This window comes from Silurus aristotelis (genome assembly GCF_946808225.1).
Source record: "Silurus aristotelis genome assembly, chromosome: 4".
Lineage (NCBI taxonomy): Eukaryota > Metazoa > Chordata > Actinopteri > Siluriformes > Siluridae > Silurus > Silurus aristotelis.
In genome coordinates, this window is record NC_139577.1 from 22893880 (window position 1) to 22913914 (window position 20035).

The following is a 20035-nucleotide window of genomic DNA, read 5'->3' on the forward strand; positions in this document are numbered from 1 at the left end:
TATAAGTTCGCTGTGTTTTGTGGTGTTATCTGGCACAGGTCACATTCATTCACTTGAAGATGTACTGAGTGTTGACTTTGCAGATTTCTGCCCTGGCTATTAACTTCGTCACAAAAAAAAAAAATTCACTCATACTGGAATAACAAACATGTGCCATGTTAACTAAATACAGTATGTTTTCAGCTATACAAACATCAAAGCTATCAAAATCTTGTCACATTTAAAACAATATCTGAGTCTGATGGAGTGGTTGATTAGGAGCTATAGAAATTCTTATGTATTCATCAAAACATGCTGTTTTAGAACAACCTGCGACACCCTGTTACGTCTAGGAGTGGTGTAAATGGATACAGTAATTATAGCTTGCAGCATGCTTGACATTTTCAGGGCTTACGTTGTGTTTTTCTTGCAACGGAAAAGAGACACAGCCTGGTCTCCCTGCCTGAAATATAATAAAGCTTCTCTGAGGTGAGCACATGGAACCTTTTCAAAGCAGTGTCTGTGTTCAAAGCTGCAGATAAAACAAGCTGGAATAAAAAGCACCAGGGAAAGATATGCTGCTTAAGTGCAGCCTGTGCAAAATGCAAATACTGTTTCTAAATGCATCCTCTGGGGAAGGTGGTATACACACTTTTAAGCATTCCAAGCTAACTATATGCCATCCAGAAATGATACCGGTCTCATTTTCAACATAGTGTTGGATTTAAATGTAGATAGTTTACACAATCACAGAAAAAAGTGTGTGCTTGCATAAAATGTGGCCACAGTTATCCCGGAGACATCACCCTGAATCTAAAAATAAAGTGTACTTTACTGACTGTGTCCCAGTGGAACAAAGTCAGAGGTTGTTAGTTAAAAAAAAAACAGTAACATTTAAAGTTGTCTCACTTTGCTAATAAAACAATAAAAAAGCATACAACCAGTCAATATAAAAAAACATACTACATGCCCATTGCCATGTCATTTTGCATCTCTATTCAGAAACTTAAGATAGCAGACAGTGGTGACTCTATGGTTAAGGATTTGGGTTACTGAGCAGAAGGTCTAAGGCTGAAGCCCCAGCACTGCCAATCTGCCACTCTTGGACCATTTAGTAAGGCCCTTAACCCTCTCTACTGTACAGGTACTGTATCATGGCTGAACCTGCTCTGGCACCAGCAACACCGTATTTTTCGGACTATAAGCCGCTACTTTTTTTCCACGTTCTAAACCCCACGGCTTAAACAACAAAGTGGCTAATTTATGGATTTTTTCTGGGTTTTTCCTTCAAGCCAAAAAACTGAGCAACATAACATTAGACAAATGAAATTTCCGAACGGAAACGAAAAAACGCACCTCACCTGTGTTCTGAGCTGCATGGCATCGGGAGAAAAAACTTCCACGGAAGGAGGAAGACAGTGAACAATGACTTTCTTGGTAGGCTACTGTTTAGATACAAGCCGTTGTAACGCGTTGAGTCAGGGTCATGGGATAGCTCGCTAACTCCAGTTACAACAGAAATCATATGAGCACAGACAGGTTTCCAAAACTCGTGCTTTTTTATTTTTCTTGGCAACAGCGTTACAGGTTAGTTAAAGAAAATTAGAAATGAGCATCAGAAAATAATGACATATTCCTCGGTCTTGCACACATGCAGTAATACTGGAAAAATGCAGTGGCAGGCTATTCCAAAATGCCGCTATGCTCCTAAAGGAGGCGCAACATATTTCACCCGTTACACCGTGTAACAGACACTGTCTTTTGTTAAAGCCTGTGTAAAGTTCATTAGTTTCAGTGTAGACACTGCTTATAGACAGGTGCGGCTTATTTATGTTCAAAATAAAAATATTTGTCAAATTCAGTGGGTGCGGCTTATATATGGGTGTGCTTAATAGTCCGAAAATTATGGTACTAACAAGCTGTAAAATGTGAAAAATGAATTCGGATTCAATGTATATGTGACAAAATATATTCTTCTTTTAAAATGCATTGTGTTTGAAAGAAACACTAAAGGAAGAGCCTGTATTTGTAATTTAATATTGAAAATTTAACATCAAACATCTTTTATTTGTTAGCAGTGATGATCATAGATGTTCCTTCTTCAGATCTTGTAGTGGTCAGTTTCCCTGATGGTTGAAATTGTTATGCTGTGTGAACGCTAACCAGTCCATAGCATTCCCAATAAAAAGTTAACTGTTTTATATAATTAGTCACATCCACTTAGGACATTAACCCTCCATGTCTACAGAGGTCCCTCTCCACTGAACATTAACTCACCAATCAAATGCTGCTTGTTTATAAAACACATTGCCGGTCCATGTGATTTCTTTGCCTTTTTTTTTAAACACTGGTGTATTTACTCAACTTTTTTTTGTTTGTTTCACTGCTTTGATGCCTTGTTTAACTGTTTCTCAATTTGCTATTTGGGCTATTCATGAAATTACCATTGTGACATGATAGACATTTCACTGCATGACCTCTACAGAAAATGCAAAATGGAGAAAGCAATGATTATAGTCGTGTCACATCATCCTGTTCTATATAATCCAGCTGTAAAAAAAAATATTAAATCAACATTAACAACTGGATAGTATCTGTACAAACAGATTGTATATTTTACCATTGTTGTGTGAGTAGTCTGATTGCAGCCTTAGGCTTTGATTACTAAATGATTAAAATGTTCCGCATAAAAGAAAAAAATATTAAAATTTGCTTGTATGATCAATGCAACAGTTGTGCATTAGAATTAAACAAAATGATGGAAGATAAAGATGGATAATTAAACTCTGAACAATCTTTCACAGATGTGTAGCACTCAGCAAAGTTTACACCCCAACTATTTCTCAAAAGCTATAGAAAACAAAATATCTGAAACTAACTAGTCATTTAGCAATTGGACAATCTCCATCTCCTATGTGTACGCATTATAAAAAATTCAAATGGCCTGAATTAGCTAGGAAAAGTCTATGGACAGATGTAATTTAGTGTCATTGTGTTTTTAATCTCATCTACATGATGCTAGCATAGAGGCAATGCTAAGTGTGGTAAGCAAGAAGCATTTTTCTTAAACCCCTGAAAATATATTTAATATTATAGAAATGTTTTCAACACGCTGATATCGAAATGAAAGACCTAATATCAAAGGATGCAATATTTCCTTTCAACTGGGAAACCTGCATTATCAAACCATGGACTTGCCAGAGACATACACTCTCATTTCTGCTGCTCTCCATTCCATTTCACTCTTTGTTCCTAATCATTAAGCAGACTTTATAGATGAGCTGCATGGAGAATGTAGGATTGAATTGCATATAAATCATTTTTGTACTGCCTGAAACTACATTTCATTTTCTTAGATCCTGAGCCAACGCTATCTATCTATCTATCTATCTATCTATCTATCTATCTATCTATCTATCTATCTATCTATCTATCTATCTATCTATCTATCTATCTATCTATCTATCTATCTATCTATCTATCTATCTATCTCACAGAATCTCAAATGAGTATATCACTCACATTTTAGCATCCATTTTTTTACATGTTCTGAAGGGCAATACTATAGAAACAAAACTTGGGCATATTTTAAAGTAGTCAATGTGCATCTTGTATAGCAGTACAGATTTACTGTCCTCTGAAATTAACTCAACATACAGCCATTATTGTCAAAATAACATGTCAAAACTGTGTCTAAAATGTTTTTGTGTGGGACATCATTGTTATCTAGCACTGCCTTAATCCTCTTGGGCATGGAATTCACCAGAGCTGCACAGGTTGTCCCTGGGATCCTCTTCCACCCCTCCATAATGACATCATGGAGCTGCTGGATATTAGACTCATGGCGCTTCTCCACCTTCCGCTTGAGGATGCTCCACAGGTGCTTAATAGTGTTCAGATCAGCCACACATGCCTGACACCATCTGAGCCAAACAAGTTTATCTTAGTCTCATCAGACCACAGGACATTGTTCCAGTAATTCATGCTCTTGGACAGGTTGTATTCAGCAAACTGTTTGCAGGTTTTCTTGTAAGCCAGCTTCAGAAGAGGCTTCCTTTTGGGGCGATGGCCATGCAAACTGACTTGTTGCAGTGTGCAGCATATGGTATGAGCACTGACAAGTGGCAGCACTCAGCTTCTGCACCTGACGCACAGCACGAGGACTTAACTTGTTTGAGCAAACCTTGTGAGGCCTGTTCCAAATAGAACCCGTCTTGGAAAACCTCTGTATGACCCTGGCCACTGCACTGTAACTCGGTTTCAGGGTGTTACCGATCTTTTTATTGCCTCGGCCATCTTTGTGTAGAGCAACAAATGTAATTCTCAAATCCTCAGAGAGTTCTTTGCAATGAGGTGCCATGTCGAACATCCAGAGGTCAGTATTAACGAATTGTATTCAAAGCACTACAACTGCTCTAATGCAAGATACACAAATTTGTATGGTCCTGTCAACCAGAAAAAAACATGAACATGATGAAAAGGACATTTGCGTTTGCATGTTTAAACAACTTACAGCCGTTATCACTTAGGGTCTACTCACTGTTGGTCCCAGCTATTTAGATAATGGCTGTATGTTGAGTTATTTTTTGCTATGCAAGCTGCGCAGTTACTACTTTAAAATGTATCTGGTTCATTTCTATAGGATTGTCCCTTGAAAAGATCTACTAAACTGGTTGCTGAAATGTGAGATACTATATATAGTACACACACACACACACACACACACACACACACACACACACATATATATACATACATACATATATATATATATATATATATATATATATATATATATATATATATATATATATATATATATATATATATATATATATATAATAAATGGTTATCTGATAGAGACATGTTTTAGTCATTAGACTGTCAGTAAGAACAAAGAAGAAAAGTAAGAAAAAAGTAAGAAAGAAGTGTTTCCTTGCCAGAATTGCTATAAAAAGAATGTAACTTAAGTCATAAGGCCGTAATAATTCCAATTATCAAGGAATAAAAACCAGCACATCAGTTAAACTCGTTACACTTCAGTAGCATAATGCTCTCTTTAAACATCGCTAGATGTTATCTGGATTAAATCATGAGGTAACACATCACAACACAATCCCTGTAATCAAGCCATGCTGCTGGTTCACAATGAGGCTAGCATGATTAATACACCCCAAAAAAATTACATTAAACTCCTAAGAAGCTGACAGGATGCTAGGAAACAAACCGACCGACAGGGTTATGAAGCCGTTCAAAAAGTTGAGTTTCGCAAAATATTTTTCAGAATTTGTCTGACAGCACGAAAAGCTGTATGTTTGAGCAGGAGGCAGTTAGAAGGTGGTCAGTCAAGCAGGTAGTGCGAATGCTTCTTCTAGTTTAGTCTGAGAGGAAAGATTGCAGAATTGAATGGATTTTAGATTACAGAAATGTCTGTCTGTGTACCAGCTGCGTCTGTGCGCCAATGCTGATGGGTTCGCAGTGCCAATCAGCCAGGTCTATCCATATGGTTTGTGAGAACTGGGTGGCATTTAAAAAAAAAAAAAAAAAAAAAGTGTGTGTGTCTGTGTGTGTGTGTGTGTGTGTGTGTGTGTGTGTGTGTGTGCGGGGGAGGGCGGGTGGGGTTGAAATGTGTGCCCCTCATAAATACATGCAAACAGATAGAAAATTCCTCACAGCTGCCATGCTCAGAATTATTGTCATAAGGTTGGATATTATAATATTAATGAACATGTTTTTGGTATTTTTTTTTGCATGCAATGTTTTTTTAGCCAGGTGTCAATAGGCTTAATTCAAATTTTGTTTTTCTTAATGCTCTTGTAAGACTTGCCATCAGCAAGTGCATATTCGTAAAGTATTTAAAAGATAAATGCCTAGCTCTTGAGTTTTAATGGCAATGTGCTATGGATGAACAATTTCAGTGGATGAGAAAAAGCTTGAGTGGTCTGGGGGTCTTGGGAAAACCTAAATACATTTCCCACTGTAGTGAAGACATTCTATTATATACGCAAGAAAAAGAGCAGTGATGTAAAAATGGTTGTAGAAAATTAGAAAAAGTGTCTTATAACTTTTAATTAAAACATAAAATAAACAGTCCTCTGGTCAAATGCAGGTAAAAATGGCTATTTAAAAAGGCTAAACACCCCTGTTGAAAATGGCGTTTTTTGTGTTGTGAAAATTTTTTTAAACCAAGATAAATCAGGTGAGAACTTTTTACAACCTCAGTGCAAATATTTTTTTGTTGTTGAGTAAAATGGGGAAAAAAACAATATCGATCCATCAAAAATCCTGTGCACAGCCAGCTTTAGGTCATCAACAGATTGAGATGTACAGTATCTATTTATGGGCTTTAGTTAGTTCATTTAAAAACGTTGATCTACTTTTAGTTCAGCCATCCCTTTGTTGATTTTGATATATGATATTGGTAAATGATTGGTTTATTTTCCTAAAAGACACCTGATTGTTTTACAAACTGAATGGAATTTGTAGCTATTAATGTTTTCATCTACCATAATAAAAACCCCAGTTCTGGCTGAAGAATAGCAGCTTTGAATTATAATGATACCTTCTGCACCTTGATTTTTTTTTGGTGATATGCTTTTATTTCTGAACCAAACGTACCTTTTTCGAATAATGGTATTATTATTCATTTTGAAATCTCTCATCAAACATGAGAAATATGAGAGATTGTTGTTACATGCAGAGAGTACTCAGATAATCTTGTCAGATAATCCTGCAGGTCCATTAATATTGCATATGGTCAATATTTGTGCATAACTGGAAGTGCCCATATAGTTTATTTTCCCCTAAAACATTTCTAATTGTTTTTCACTTAACTTTTTTACATTGTAATTTCTAATGCTTTCTGAAATGCTTTATCTTGCCTTTATTTTTTACTCAATACAGTAAACACTTGCAAATTCAATTTCAAATTCTTTTTGAAAGTGAAACCTTCTGTTGTAAGGTTCTGCATACAGCATTTAAAGGCGTCCACAGAGAGATAAAAAATTTTAGATCCTAGATGTAAACAACTTCTAAGAAGTCTAAGGTTTTGCCATCAAAAAATGGAACCTAGAATGAAAGACATAATAGAATAAAACGTTTAGCCATTCTAGAATAGCTGAAACGATTTGAAAACCACAAAATAAAAATAATGTTTTAGTTGTTTTGTAATTGCAAAGGATTTGGTCCTTTGGTAAAATGTTCATAAGTGATTCCTATTTTAGTGCATTTCTTTTCCGTATGTCCTGTCATTGGTTTATAATCTGAATAACTTTGTCTGTTTTGCACATGTGATTAATTTGTATATGTACTGTTTAATTTATTGTTATTGTTTGGTTCTAAGCACTGCGTTTCCATCTGCCTGTGTCTCTTTGTGCTGACCCATGTCACCTTACTTAACTTGCAACTTGTTAGGGTGACTGGTACATTTAATTGTGAAAGTTTTGAGATTATGAAGGTTGTGTTTTTGTCAACTTCAGCAAACTGGGCAGGTTATTTTTAAATATGTTCTGAGGCTTCAAACGGTTCACCCACAGATTGAAGCAGGGGCTTAAGTAAAATAATTAACAAATTGCCTGTACATGCCAAGGCATGGAATTAGCTTCCATTGTTATGCTGATGATACTCAGCTATATATCTCATCTAAACCAGGCGATACAGCTCAATTAAATCGGATAACTGAGTGTGTTAAGGAAATAAGAGATTGGATGACCCACAACTTTCTACTTTTAAATTCTGATAAGACTGAGATTTTGTTCATCGGCCCAAAAACTAGTATACAGAAGCTCCAGCATCTCAACTTGCATTTAGACGGATGTTCTGTAACCACAAGTTCAACGGTAAAAGACCTGGGAGTTATTTTAGACAGCAACTTGTCTTTAAAATATCATATCAACCAAGTTACAAAAACAGCCTTCTTTCACCTTAGAAATATTTCTAAGTTAAGAAACATGTTGTCTATATCCGATGCAGAGAAGCTCGTCCATGCGTTTATGACCTCCAGAATAGACTACTGTAATGCATTACTAGGTGGATGTCCTGCGTCATTAATAAACAAGCTTCAGTTAGTCCAGAATGCAGCAGCCAGAGTTCTCACAAGGTCAAGAAAATATGATCACATAACCCCAATCCTATCGTCCCTACATTGGCTTCCGGTTAAGTTTCGAATAGACTACAAACTACTGCTACTCACTTATAAAGCACTAAATTGTTTGGCTCCTATGTATCTATCCAGTCTTTTAACACGCTACAATCCGCCACGCTCCCTGAGATCTCAAAACTCTGGGCTTCTAGTAGTTCCTAGAATAGCAAAGTCCACTAAAGGTGGTAGAGCATTTTCACATTTAGCTCCTAAACTCTGGAATAGTCTTCCTGACAGTGTTCAGGGCTCAGACACACTCACCCAGTTTAAGTGCAGATTAAAAACATATCTTTTTAGCAAAGCCTACACATAACACACATCACATATTATAACTTTGTGCTCCAGAACATCTGATCACATGCACATTATCAACTTGTGCTGTTAATATCATGAACAGCAGCTACGCTAATTCCTCTCCACTGCTTCTCTTTCTCTCCCCATCCCGAGACACCCTGAGGTTTGGCCAGCTCCAGTCACCTCCCACCTCGTGATGATTACGGACCTTTGAAGATGTAAATGCCGAACTCGCAAACATCCCAAACCATCTAGAGACGTACCAGTGCCATTTGGATCCCGCTACATATGTGGAGATTGACATTGGACCTCCTGGAGTGTTTCAAGGCTCTGGCATGGAGAAGCTGATGCTGGATCTGTGATGATCACAAATGCTGAGCTTATAAAACTAGGAGCTACTAACCATATAGACTGTATAAGACTGCAGAAAGAACATCACTTATAATCTTATACTCCAGTAATCATGTTAGTTCTCACTCTTCAGTGTTCTGTATTGTTGAAAGATTTATGATCAAACTCTTGATGTCACCCAAATGAGGATGGGTTCCCCTTTTGAGTCCGGTTCCTCTCAAGGTTTCTTCGTCATAAAATCTGAGTTTTTCCTTGCCACAGTCGCCACGGCTGCTCATCAGGGACAAATTCACACCATTCACCTTAACTGTTGATTTGTGTAAAGCTGCTTTGAGACAATGTCTGTTGTGAAAAGCGCTATACAAATAAACTTGACTTGACTTGACATGAGACAATATCATAAAATCTTACTTTAATACAAATGATGTCATTGTACTTGGTACTTAGGGAGCATACATCTGGTGAGACCACCAGCATGTGCCTGTGTTCTAAACTCTGACTACAATTTCTAGTGTGATCTTAAAACTCAGATTGAGGTAACATATATGATCTAGACTTTCCCCCCACATATTATAGTAATGGTTTGAAAGGATATTGTAGAAGAGCGATCGGTTTGGGAGGTGGGAAAGAAAGAACAGTGAGGACGGTGACCAGTTTGACAGAACCAGATTTTTTATTTCATTTCTTCACTTTCTCTTTCACACACGCACATCTCTCCATGTCTCTCTCTCCAGGCGCCCTTCTGTCACTCCTCTTATGATGAATGGTTATATGGATAGAACTACCTTACCGATACATTAACTAATATTAACTGCACTTTTAGGTTGCACAAGTCAGTGCACTCTTAGTGCCAGTCCCAAGCCCGGATAAATAGGGAGGGTTGTGTTAGGAAGGGCATCCAGCATAAAACATGTGCGGATCACAAATCAGAATTTCATACCGGATCGGTTGAGGCCTGGGTTGAGAGTGGTGCAGGACATGTATGAGTACAGTGTGACAGCAGTGAAGTGTGCAGTAGGAACGACAGACTGGTTTAAGGTAGAGGTTGGATTGCATCAAGGATCGGCTCTGAGCCCTTTCCTGTTTGCAGTGGTGATGGACAAATTGACGGACAAAGTCAGATATGAGTCTCCGTGAACTATGATGTTTGCAGATGATAATGTGATTTGTGGTGAGAGTAGGGAGCAGGTTGAGAAGAGCCTGGAGAGGTGGAGGTATGTGCTGGAGGAAAGGGGAATGAAAGTCAGTAGGAGTAAGACAGAGTACATGTGTGAATGAGAGGGAGGGCAGTGGAGTGGTGCGGTTGCCGGGAGAAGAGGTGGTGAAGGTGGAGGAGTTCAGGTACCTGGGATCAAGAGTGCAAAGTAATGAAGAGTGTGTTAGAGAAGTGAGGAAAAGAGTGCAGGCTTGGTGGAGAAAAGTGGCAGGAGTGATTTGTGATAGAAGGGTGTCTGCAAGAGTAAGAGGAAAAGTTTAATAGACTTTGGTGAGACCTGCGATGTTTTATGATTCAGAGACAGTGGCATTGACTAAAAGACAGGAGGCAGAGCTAGAAGTGGTAGAGTTGAAGATGCTGAGCTTTTCATTGGAAGTGACAAGGATGAACAGGATTAGCAATTAGTTTATTAGAGAGACAGCGCATGTAGGACATTTTGGAGACAAGGTAAGGAAAGCACGATTGAGATGGTTTGGACATGTGCAGAGGAGGGACATGGGGTATATCGGTAGAAGAATGCTGAGGATGAAGCCTCCAGGAAGGAGGAAAAGAGGAAGACCAAGGTGGAGGTTTATAGATGTGGTGAGGAAAGACATGCAGGTAGTTGGTTTGAAAGTGTGAACTCTACGGCGCTATTAGCGACCTGCAGAATGCTCACCCCGACGGATTGTTTATTATCGCCGGAGATTTCGAACATGCGAATCTCAAGACTGTGCTTCCTAAACTCCATCAGCATGTGGACTTTGCAACGAGAGGAGCGAACACGCTGGATCTTGTTTACACAAACATCCCCGGCGCGTATCGTGCGGAGCGCCGCCCCCATCTCGGATACTCAGACCACTGCTCTGTTATGTTAATTCCAGCATACAGACCGCTCATCAGACGCTCTAAACCGGTTCTGAAACAGGTGAAAACCTGGCCAGAAGGAGCTACTTCTGCTCTTCAGGACTGTTTTGAGTGCACTGACTGGGACATGTTTAGAAAGGCTGCAACCTACACGGATTCCATCAACTTGGAGGAGTACACATCATCAGTGACCAGCTACATCAGCAAGTGCGTTGATGATGTGACCATCTCCAAGACCATCACTACACGCTCCAACCAGAAACCGTGGATGACTGCAAATGTGCGTGCGCTGCTGAAACAAAGAGACTCTGCCTTCAGATCAGGGGACAGGGCGGCCTTAAAAACAGCAAGGGCCAAACTGTCTCGTGCCATCAGAGAGACGAAGCGCGCAAACGCAAAGAAAATCCACAACTACTTCCAGGACAGTGGAGACACCCGGCGCATGTGGCAGGGCATCCAGGCGATCACGAATTACAAGACCACATCACCTGCTTGTGACCGTGACCCCTCCCTCCCAGATGTGCTGAACGACTACTACGCCCGGTTCGAGGTGCAGAACAACGTGGTGGCGAGGAAGACCATCCCTCCTCCTACTGACCAGGTGCTCTGTCTAACCACAGCTGAAGTGAGGAAAACTCTATGCAGAGTAAACCCACGGAAGTCTGTTGGACCAGACAACATTCCTGGCAGAGTGCTCAGGGAATGTGCAGAACAGCTAGCAGATGTCCTCACTGACATCTTCAACATCTCCCTGAGCAGCAACGTTGTTCCCACGTGCCTCAAGACAACGACCATTGTTCCCGTGCCGAAAAAGTCTTCTGTCTCCTGCCTCAATGACTATCATCCCGTCGCGCTCACACCCATCGTGATGAAGTGCTTCGAGAGGCTCGTCATAAGGCACATTAAGACACAGCTTCCACCCTCCCTGGACCCCATGCAGATTGTGTATCGTCCAAACCATTCTACGGACGATGCTATCTCCACAACCCTCCATCTGGCCCTCACCCACCTGGATAACAAGGACTCGTATGTACGAATGCTGTTCATTGACTTCAGCTCAGCATTCAACACAATCATTCCTCAGCACCTGATCGAGAAGTTGAACCTTCTGGGCCTGAACACCTCCCTCTGTAACTGGATCCTGGACTTTTTGACTGGGAGACCTCAGTCAGTCAGGATCGGGAACAGCATCTCCAGCACCACCACACTGAGCACTGGGGCCCCCCAGGGCTGTGTGCTCAGCCCACTGCTGTTCACTCTGCTGACTCACGACTGTGTAGCAATGCACAGCTCGAACCACATCATCAAGTTTGCTGATGACACGACCATGGTGGGTCTAATCAGCAAGAACGACGAGTCAGCATACAGAGAGGAGGTGCAACGGTTAACTGCCTGGTGTGGAGCAAACAACCTGTCTCTGAACGTGGACAAAACGAAAAAGATGGTTGTGGACTTCAGGAGAGCACAGAGCGACCAATCTCCACTGATTATTGATGGATCCTCAGTGGAGATCGTCAAGAGCACCAAATTCCTTGGTGTTTATCTGGCAGACAACCTCACCTGGTCACTCAACACCAGCTCTATCACGAAGAAAGCACAGCAGCCTTCCCCCATCCTGTCCATGTTCTACAGAGGGACCATTGAGAGCATCCTGAGCAGCTGCATCACTGCCTGGTTTGGGAACTGCACCGTCTCAGATCGCAAATCCCTACAGAGGATAGTGAGCACAGCTGAGAAGATCATCGGAATCTCTCTCCCCTCTATCATGGACATTTACACTACACGCTGCATCCGCAAAGCACACAGCATTGTGGACGATCACACACACCCCTCACACACACTTTTTACACTCCTACCATCAGGAAAACGGTTCTGAAGCATTCGGGCCGCCACAACAAGACTATGCAACAGTTTCTTTCCACAAGCCGTCAGGCTACTTAACACACATAAATGAACGGAACTCTCACACACACACACACTCAAATGTGTGTAACGAACTGTAAAATTTTTCCTGGACTTAACACTTAACACACACTCATCACTCATCACTCATCACTCATCTCAATTCATTCCACCACAATTCATTTATTTATTATTCTCAACTGTACCACACTCTCAACTGCTGTTTTTTGCACATTTATCATTATCATTGTATTATACTGTTTACATGCTGTTTTTTGCACCTTCGACTGCTGCTGTATTTTTGCACTACATTGTTCTGTTTATAGTAGGTTTACTGGTCGGCGCTATATTGGGTTTTGTGTCTTGTCTTGTGTCGTCTGTCTGCACTGTCTGTCTGCACTGTTTGCACTAGGTTGCACTCGATGCACTTTATGTAACTTGTGTTGTAGCTCTATGTTGTTTTGTTTGTTGTTGTTTAGTGTAGCACCAGGGTTCTGGAGAAACGTTGTCTCGTTTTTTACTGTGTACTGTGTACCACTGTGTATAGTAGAAATGACAATAAAAGCCACTTGACTTGACTTGACTTGAAGAGGCAGATGTAGAGGACTGGGAGAAATCACTAGGAGACATTTTATCCTTACACAAAGTCACAGTCAAACTGTACATCTGGTGAGACCATCAGTGGCATTCTACATTTATGGACAGCAGGCTAATGGCCCATGCCAATTTGCATGTATTCTGCAATGTTGGCTAAATGTAGGCATAACTGTCAGTCCAAAATCTTTAAAGCTTTCACATTTTGAGTTATATATTTCTGTACTGTGTATATATGGACAGCTTCATATCACAATACAATCTGATTTATGTTGCCATTATTTTGAGGATTGCTCTTCTGGCTGGTCGTCCAGCTGGCAACAGCCAATCAGATAGGTGCTACTGAAGCCAGAACTGAACACTGCGATTCACCTGACAGTTTACTATCACTGCCATCATCTTTATGGATTTAGCATAATTTGTGCCTAATTAGCATCATTTTAACAAGAGTGATTTTGGTTACAATCATACCCTGAACGGCGTTTAATTGCAGTATTGAATTGTTGTATGATTGCTCCATTCACTTTTGCTTCAAAAGCCCATGTAACTGTAATTAGAAAAAAAAAATCAAATCATTATAAGACCACTGACTGAGACCATGCCATTGAAATGAAGTTTCACATTAAAATTGCATGAGACAGGAGAGAACCATACGACAATGCCAGGTTGTAGAGGTTACAGGGAGTAAATGTTTTATAATTATAATGATTTTCAGATTCACTGCACTTCATTATTAACAACTGGCAGCTATGTGTGTTTGTAGTACTGATGCACAAGTACTGAGAAAGCTTAAGTATTTTGCCTTGGAATATAAGTAATCACATTAGTGTAGTGTGTAGTCTGGAGTAGAGAGAGGGGTGAAGATATATGATGAGGTAAACAGTATGTAGTGTTGCTGACCGTGAACACACGCAATGACTCTGTGATCTCAGACAGACGGACACACACTCACACACACACACACACACACACACACACACACACACACACACACACACACACACACACACACACACACACAAACACACACCTTTTAGTCCAAGCACCTCTGTGTTCCAAATCACAACAAAACAATCAAACATTATTAAATCTTGCTAATACCAGGGCTCATAATATATTTTTATAAATTGTAAGACTATTAATGTTTTATCACTCTACCGGTGCTCAGATTTTTAACAGCAGTTAACTACATTTAAATAAAACCATGGCCCACGGACTTAAATACGATCTCTTAGTTTGTTCATTGCATAAGAAAATTCCAAGAATGAGATTCATAAATTTGCCCTAGAAGCAAAAAAAGCACTAGCAGGAGAGTTAATTTGCGAGAGCTAGAATGAAGGCGATTTAATGAATACAAACATGCATATTTTATATTTAGCTTTTAAAAGCACTTATGCAGACAGGACAGACAGAGAAACCATCATTCTGCATGCAGTACACATAAAATAATTGAGGAAAAAACACAGGATAGTCACCAGAGGTTGACTAAAAAAACATGTTCAATGTCCTGTAGGATCTCTAGCTCTCTAAAGACGTTTCGGACCTCATCTCGCTCTATGCATTGCTGCTTGTTCATGTACTTCATGGCGTACATCTTCTCTGTGTCCCGCTTCTGCACAATACACACCTGCAAAGGAAAGTACACAGACATACATAGACAGAGTGAGACAATGTTACAAAGCTTGAAAGATATACCCAGCCATGAACTTTCTTTAGCTGTTTGTATTGCCATTATCCTTTTTATATATTTAGATTTTAAATCTTAAGATGCTGGATCTTCACGAATGCATTTTCCTTCAGTCAGAAGTGTTACTTCATTGGTGCCAAATATGTCATTATACAACAAATACAAAAAAAAAAAAGAAAAAAGATCTGCTAGTAATGATCCATTTTTTTTGGAAGTGTGAAATATAATCCACCTACAAATGTACATGGTTTTGGTACAATGTAAAGTGACAAATGGTTTTATAATGTTTTATTCCTCTACAACAACAAAAAAAACCTCTTGAATATGAATATTCTGATTAATTAATGTCTAGCATTAATGCAAATGAATATGATACCGGGTATAGCAACAAAATCTATCAACAGCACTAGCTACACTAGCATTCCACAAAATGAAGGATGATCATGAGTTAAAGAACAGGCATTGTTCAGTCAGGACAAGCTGTTCAGGGATTGTGACAGGTTCCCTGGGGGTGCCAGATGTTTCCCTTGGATCATATGAGCATAAAATGTAAAGAACATTTAAAAAAATGTCTTTATAATCTCATTGTTCTTGTGCTGCAAAACATAGGAGATTGCGATTTTGACAGGTAGTGTTACTACTACGCAGCTCCAGGGTTACTGGTTTGATCTCACATTACTGACATTGTGTTCTCCCTGTGAGTTTTCTCTGGTCTCCTCTCAAAATCTAAAAAACATGTTGGGAGGTGGATTGGCTACGATATATTGCCCCAGGCTACTACTTTGTGTGCATGGTATGTTGTGCCTTGTGACTGACCGGTGTTCAATCCAGTGATGTGCTCCAGATTAATCACAATTTTGACCAGATTAAATCGGTTAATGACTGATTAAATACTTCTGTAAACTGAAGGCTCCATTCCATTATTTATACACACATGCTGATTCTTATACACTATATGGCCAAACAAATGTGGACATCTGACCATCACACCCATATCTGGTTGTTCTACAAAATAATGCCAAAATTCTTGCAATTTTATATTAGTCTTTGTATGCTTTAGTAATTGCCCTACACTGGAACTAACAGGCCCAAGAACTGGAGTGCTGAAAGACTTTTCAGAAGAGTGGTGGTTGTTCTCACTCCATATAAATGTCCACAATTTGGCAAAGAAATGTCCTACAAGCACATTTGTTTGTGATGAGAAGGCATCCAATACCTTATAGACAATGTAACAGTGTTTATACTGTAGTGATGCTCATCAAGAACTAGAAAATAAAAGAACAAGCACTATATTCACTGTCCCTATCATTTATTTACAGCTGATCCTGTCCCTGTCACCCATGATTTGTTTTCAGAGTTGTATATTTGGGTTTTGGTTTTAATGATAAAAACAAAAAGTGCTGTTGTGCTGCATCTAGAATGAATTTGGGGTCACAAGAAAACATTTAAAAAAGTATGTCAAGGCTTAACCAAGCCTACTGCTTAATATATCTGCTGCTTGGAGGGGGCATCTTCTTGAGAGCTCAGGCAAGTTCTGCCCTCTATCTTTAAATTAGTTCACAGAGGTTAGAATAAGGATTATACATGAAGTTGGATTGTGAGAAGGCCATGTATGTTGCAACATCATCCCCCACAGAGTTATTTATATTCTAGCACTTCAGTGGTGCTAAAATAGGGAAATGCCAAATAAACAACTTCTGGTTAGCATTCTGGGTCATCTCATCTCAACACTGTCTTTGCAGTTATATAAAGTGACCATAAGAGGTGAAAATGCAATCTAAAATAAGCTTTGTCATTCATTACCAGCTGAAAATGCACTAAATGCACTAAATGAGGAAAGCTTCAATGTTTTGTTTCATTGTTGTTTCCTTGCCAACATTGAATTGTGGTCATTTTAAGTGCCACAGCTGAGCATTCCCTTCCCTTAGTGCCAAACTCATCAGTCGAACACTCTCTCTCTCTTTCTTGCACTCATCTAGCAGATAGAGCATTCCCTGTGGTGTGTCAGCAGAAGAGTTTCTATGTGAAAGATCAAATCCTTGCATGTTGAATCCACAAGAAAACATAATAAGGGCTGCTTGCTTCTCAACTGTAACAGATGAGCCACACTATCATGTTTCACACTCCTCTGTGCCTGCTTGGCTAGCGATCAGGCAGTGAACTCTGGAGACAAAGACAGGTACAGAGGAAGGAAGGCACGCAGATGTTAGAAGATTATTTTAAGGGCTGCTTACAGGCTCAGTAAAGCATAGCAATTAATCTAAAATTTACATTTTAGAAAAACACACAAGTGTTTAATAGAAATACAAATGCTTATGCTGTACATTTAAAGGGATAGTGTTATTTTTTTAACCTTTATCCCTGTATACAGTGCATGATCTCCAAAAATAAGGATTCTGACACTTTTTCTTCAGCATTTCCAGTATTAACAAAATAACTGAAAAACATGTTTACTTTAATCTTGCTCAGAATTCAAAGTTCTTCATTGTGATAATCAGATAGAAACTACAGAGACAGCGGCTAGAGATTAAGCTGCAAAGAAATGCAAAAGTATTCGTTTATTACAAAGTGAATACTATCAAGACTAAAGCTGCTCCATGAGGAGTAAACCCATATGAACTGTATGTCAGACCTGGTTCAGTAAAAGACAGGGAAAGGAAGAAACAGGGAGGGGGAGACCGGTGGAGAGAGACTGGGGAGTGTGAGACATGAAATGAGGCTAAGGCAGACAAAGGGGGGATGGGGTGAACTCAGAGAGGGACAGAGACAGAGACAGGAAGACAAAGAGAGAGATAGGGAAAGTGAGAGGGAGGCTGAGAAGAGGAGATGGAGAGACAGAGATGGGAAGAAGGAGACAAAGAGAAGGAGATGGAGAAATTAGATGGAAAGAGAGAACAAGAGAGTGAGTAAGAATGTGGACCTTTTTGGTGGTGATAGCTTTAGTTTCCTCATTAAAGTTATCCAGATGGCCTTTTTCCTGCATTAAACCCGAAGTGACAGCAGGAAATCTATTAGTATCACAAAATCAAACTAGTTAATTGCATCTTTCCCTTTCTCATCAAGCAGAAACAGACCTGCACAGCCAATGTCAAATGTGCTTTCTCCCTCTGCTAAGTTATTTAGTCCAGTTGTAAGCTAGACATTCTTTTTGTTTGTTTATCACATCTTTCACTGTGTTCAGGACCAGCATTGCACGATACTATCCTTCTGCTGAGTCAAATGGAAATGGCAATCTGACATAAAAAAGATATCATGAGTAACAAAATGAAGTGTTGGTTTATGTTCCACTCTGACATTTGTTCTGATACTTCTGCCATTTACGAAGGGTCTAAATATCACACGGCTGGTTGTATCATTATATGGCTATGTCTACTGTTTATTTCGCTTGAGGTTGTAGAAGCAGCACAAACACATTTAAAGAAAAATTCGATTATTTTTGTCTCGCTGCTACATTCACTGCCAAGACTATTGTTTTCTTTTTATATAATGTATGTTCAGTTTGACAGCGTTGCCTGCCTACATTTTAAAAACCATTCTAAAATGAGCTGAGTACTCTAGCACAATAGCATTTTAATATTTTAACGGTATATCATGCAATACATCGCAATACGGCACCATTAAAAACTCAACGTTTCCCATGACATCGGTTTGAAGGTAGGCCAGAGCAAGACTGCTCTGGAAACACTGATGTTATGAATACTCACTACTGTCTCAAAACCAGACTGTTCTAAAAAGACATGCACTGATTCTATTTTGAGCACACTGACAACTCCATGTTCAGGCAGCTTCTTTTTTCCCATTTAGTTTTTTCAGTGTTTGACGTATTCTGCTGTTTACTTCTTACATCTGCAAAAAGAAGGCGGTAGTTATTGTGGGAATGTGCCAGGAGAGCTCCTAAAAACATAAAGTGCATTTTTTAACACAAAAGCAAAGAGGGAAGTGAAGATTCATATTTGGTCCTACCACCAAAACCCATTTTTTTCACCTTCAGATGGATCAGTGCTAAATTATTATTCTCTCACTTCCATTAGACTGTAGTGGAGATTGCAAGTAAGTGGACCAAGACCATATCTTTCAAACATTCTTATTCTTGGATGTTTTTGTATGACCGTTTGTCATGTTTGGCAATTCAGTACTTTGTCTGGTTGAATACAAATTTTATTACAGCCTTCACATCACTTTCTTTTTTGCATTCTCTATTCTCTTTTTTAAACCTAAATTCCCTGCTGATCTTGCAATTCTCTGTATGCCTTTTCTTCAATTTCACTGTCCACTCATCTCCTCTCCTACAACCTATTGCTGTCCTCCTACAGAGGGTTACACAGCAGACTCCAGAGTTAATTAACCTCAGATTATTGCATTTCATATTTCCAGGCATTTAAGACCTGGCACACAGGAAGTCTGCAGTTCAGCAGGAGGGAGAGCAATCAGATGTTCAGTACTGCACTCCTGATGAGACCCACTTTCCTCTATGCTGCAGAGCTCAGAGATCCACTCAGAGACTCACACTGTAGCCTTGAACACATCTAGGAGCTGGCCTGGAGTCAGCTGTTCCTTTCGTTACAAGCATTGAAACAGGTCTTAGATCTGCAATGCTTTGTGATTACAGAGGTTTGAGTCTCATCAGGACTCACTACACTCAGGACATGGATGAGAGGAGCTGCACAGAAAAAGGAGCCAGTTAAACAAAAATGATTCAGTTTTTACACTGCTACCAATGTCTACAATCTTCTTAAAATTGGTTTAAAGAAAAGGCTTAAAAAAAAGATCACCACTATCCTATAACTTTTTTTTGGCATACATCTTTATTACGCAAATGGGGTCTGTTAAATTAAAGTTCAATTTATTGCATTTTAATTTTTTCTTTTAATTTATTATTTAACCAAGATGGCATTTTTCAAATGTAAACCTTTCAAATTTTGATAAGCACAAATGTTAATAATAATAATAAATAATACTGTATAATAATGTAATACAAAAACAAGTAATTTAATGTTTTGCATACATATATATATATATATATATA

At 39.3% G+C, this 20035-nt stretch overlaps 1 protein-coding gene across 2 annotated transcripts in view; it reads right to left on the reverse strand.

The window, feature by feature from the left end:
- Positions 1–20035, reverse strand: part of stk32c (serine/threonine kinase 32C) — a 100787-nt gene that overhangs the window by 31232 nt on the left and 49520 nt on the right. For both annotated transcript variants that reach the window (XM_083538431.1, XM_083538432.1), the window contains exon 3: positions 14798–14949. In XM_083538431.1, the coding sequence (XP_083394557.1) occupies positions 14798–14949 (152 nt within the window). The remainder of the gene's footprint in view (positions 1–14797; positions 14950–20035) is intronic.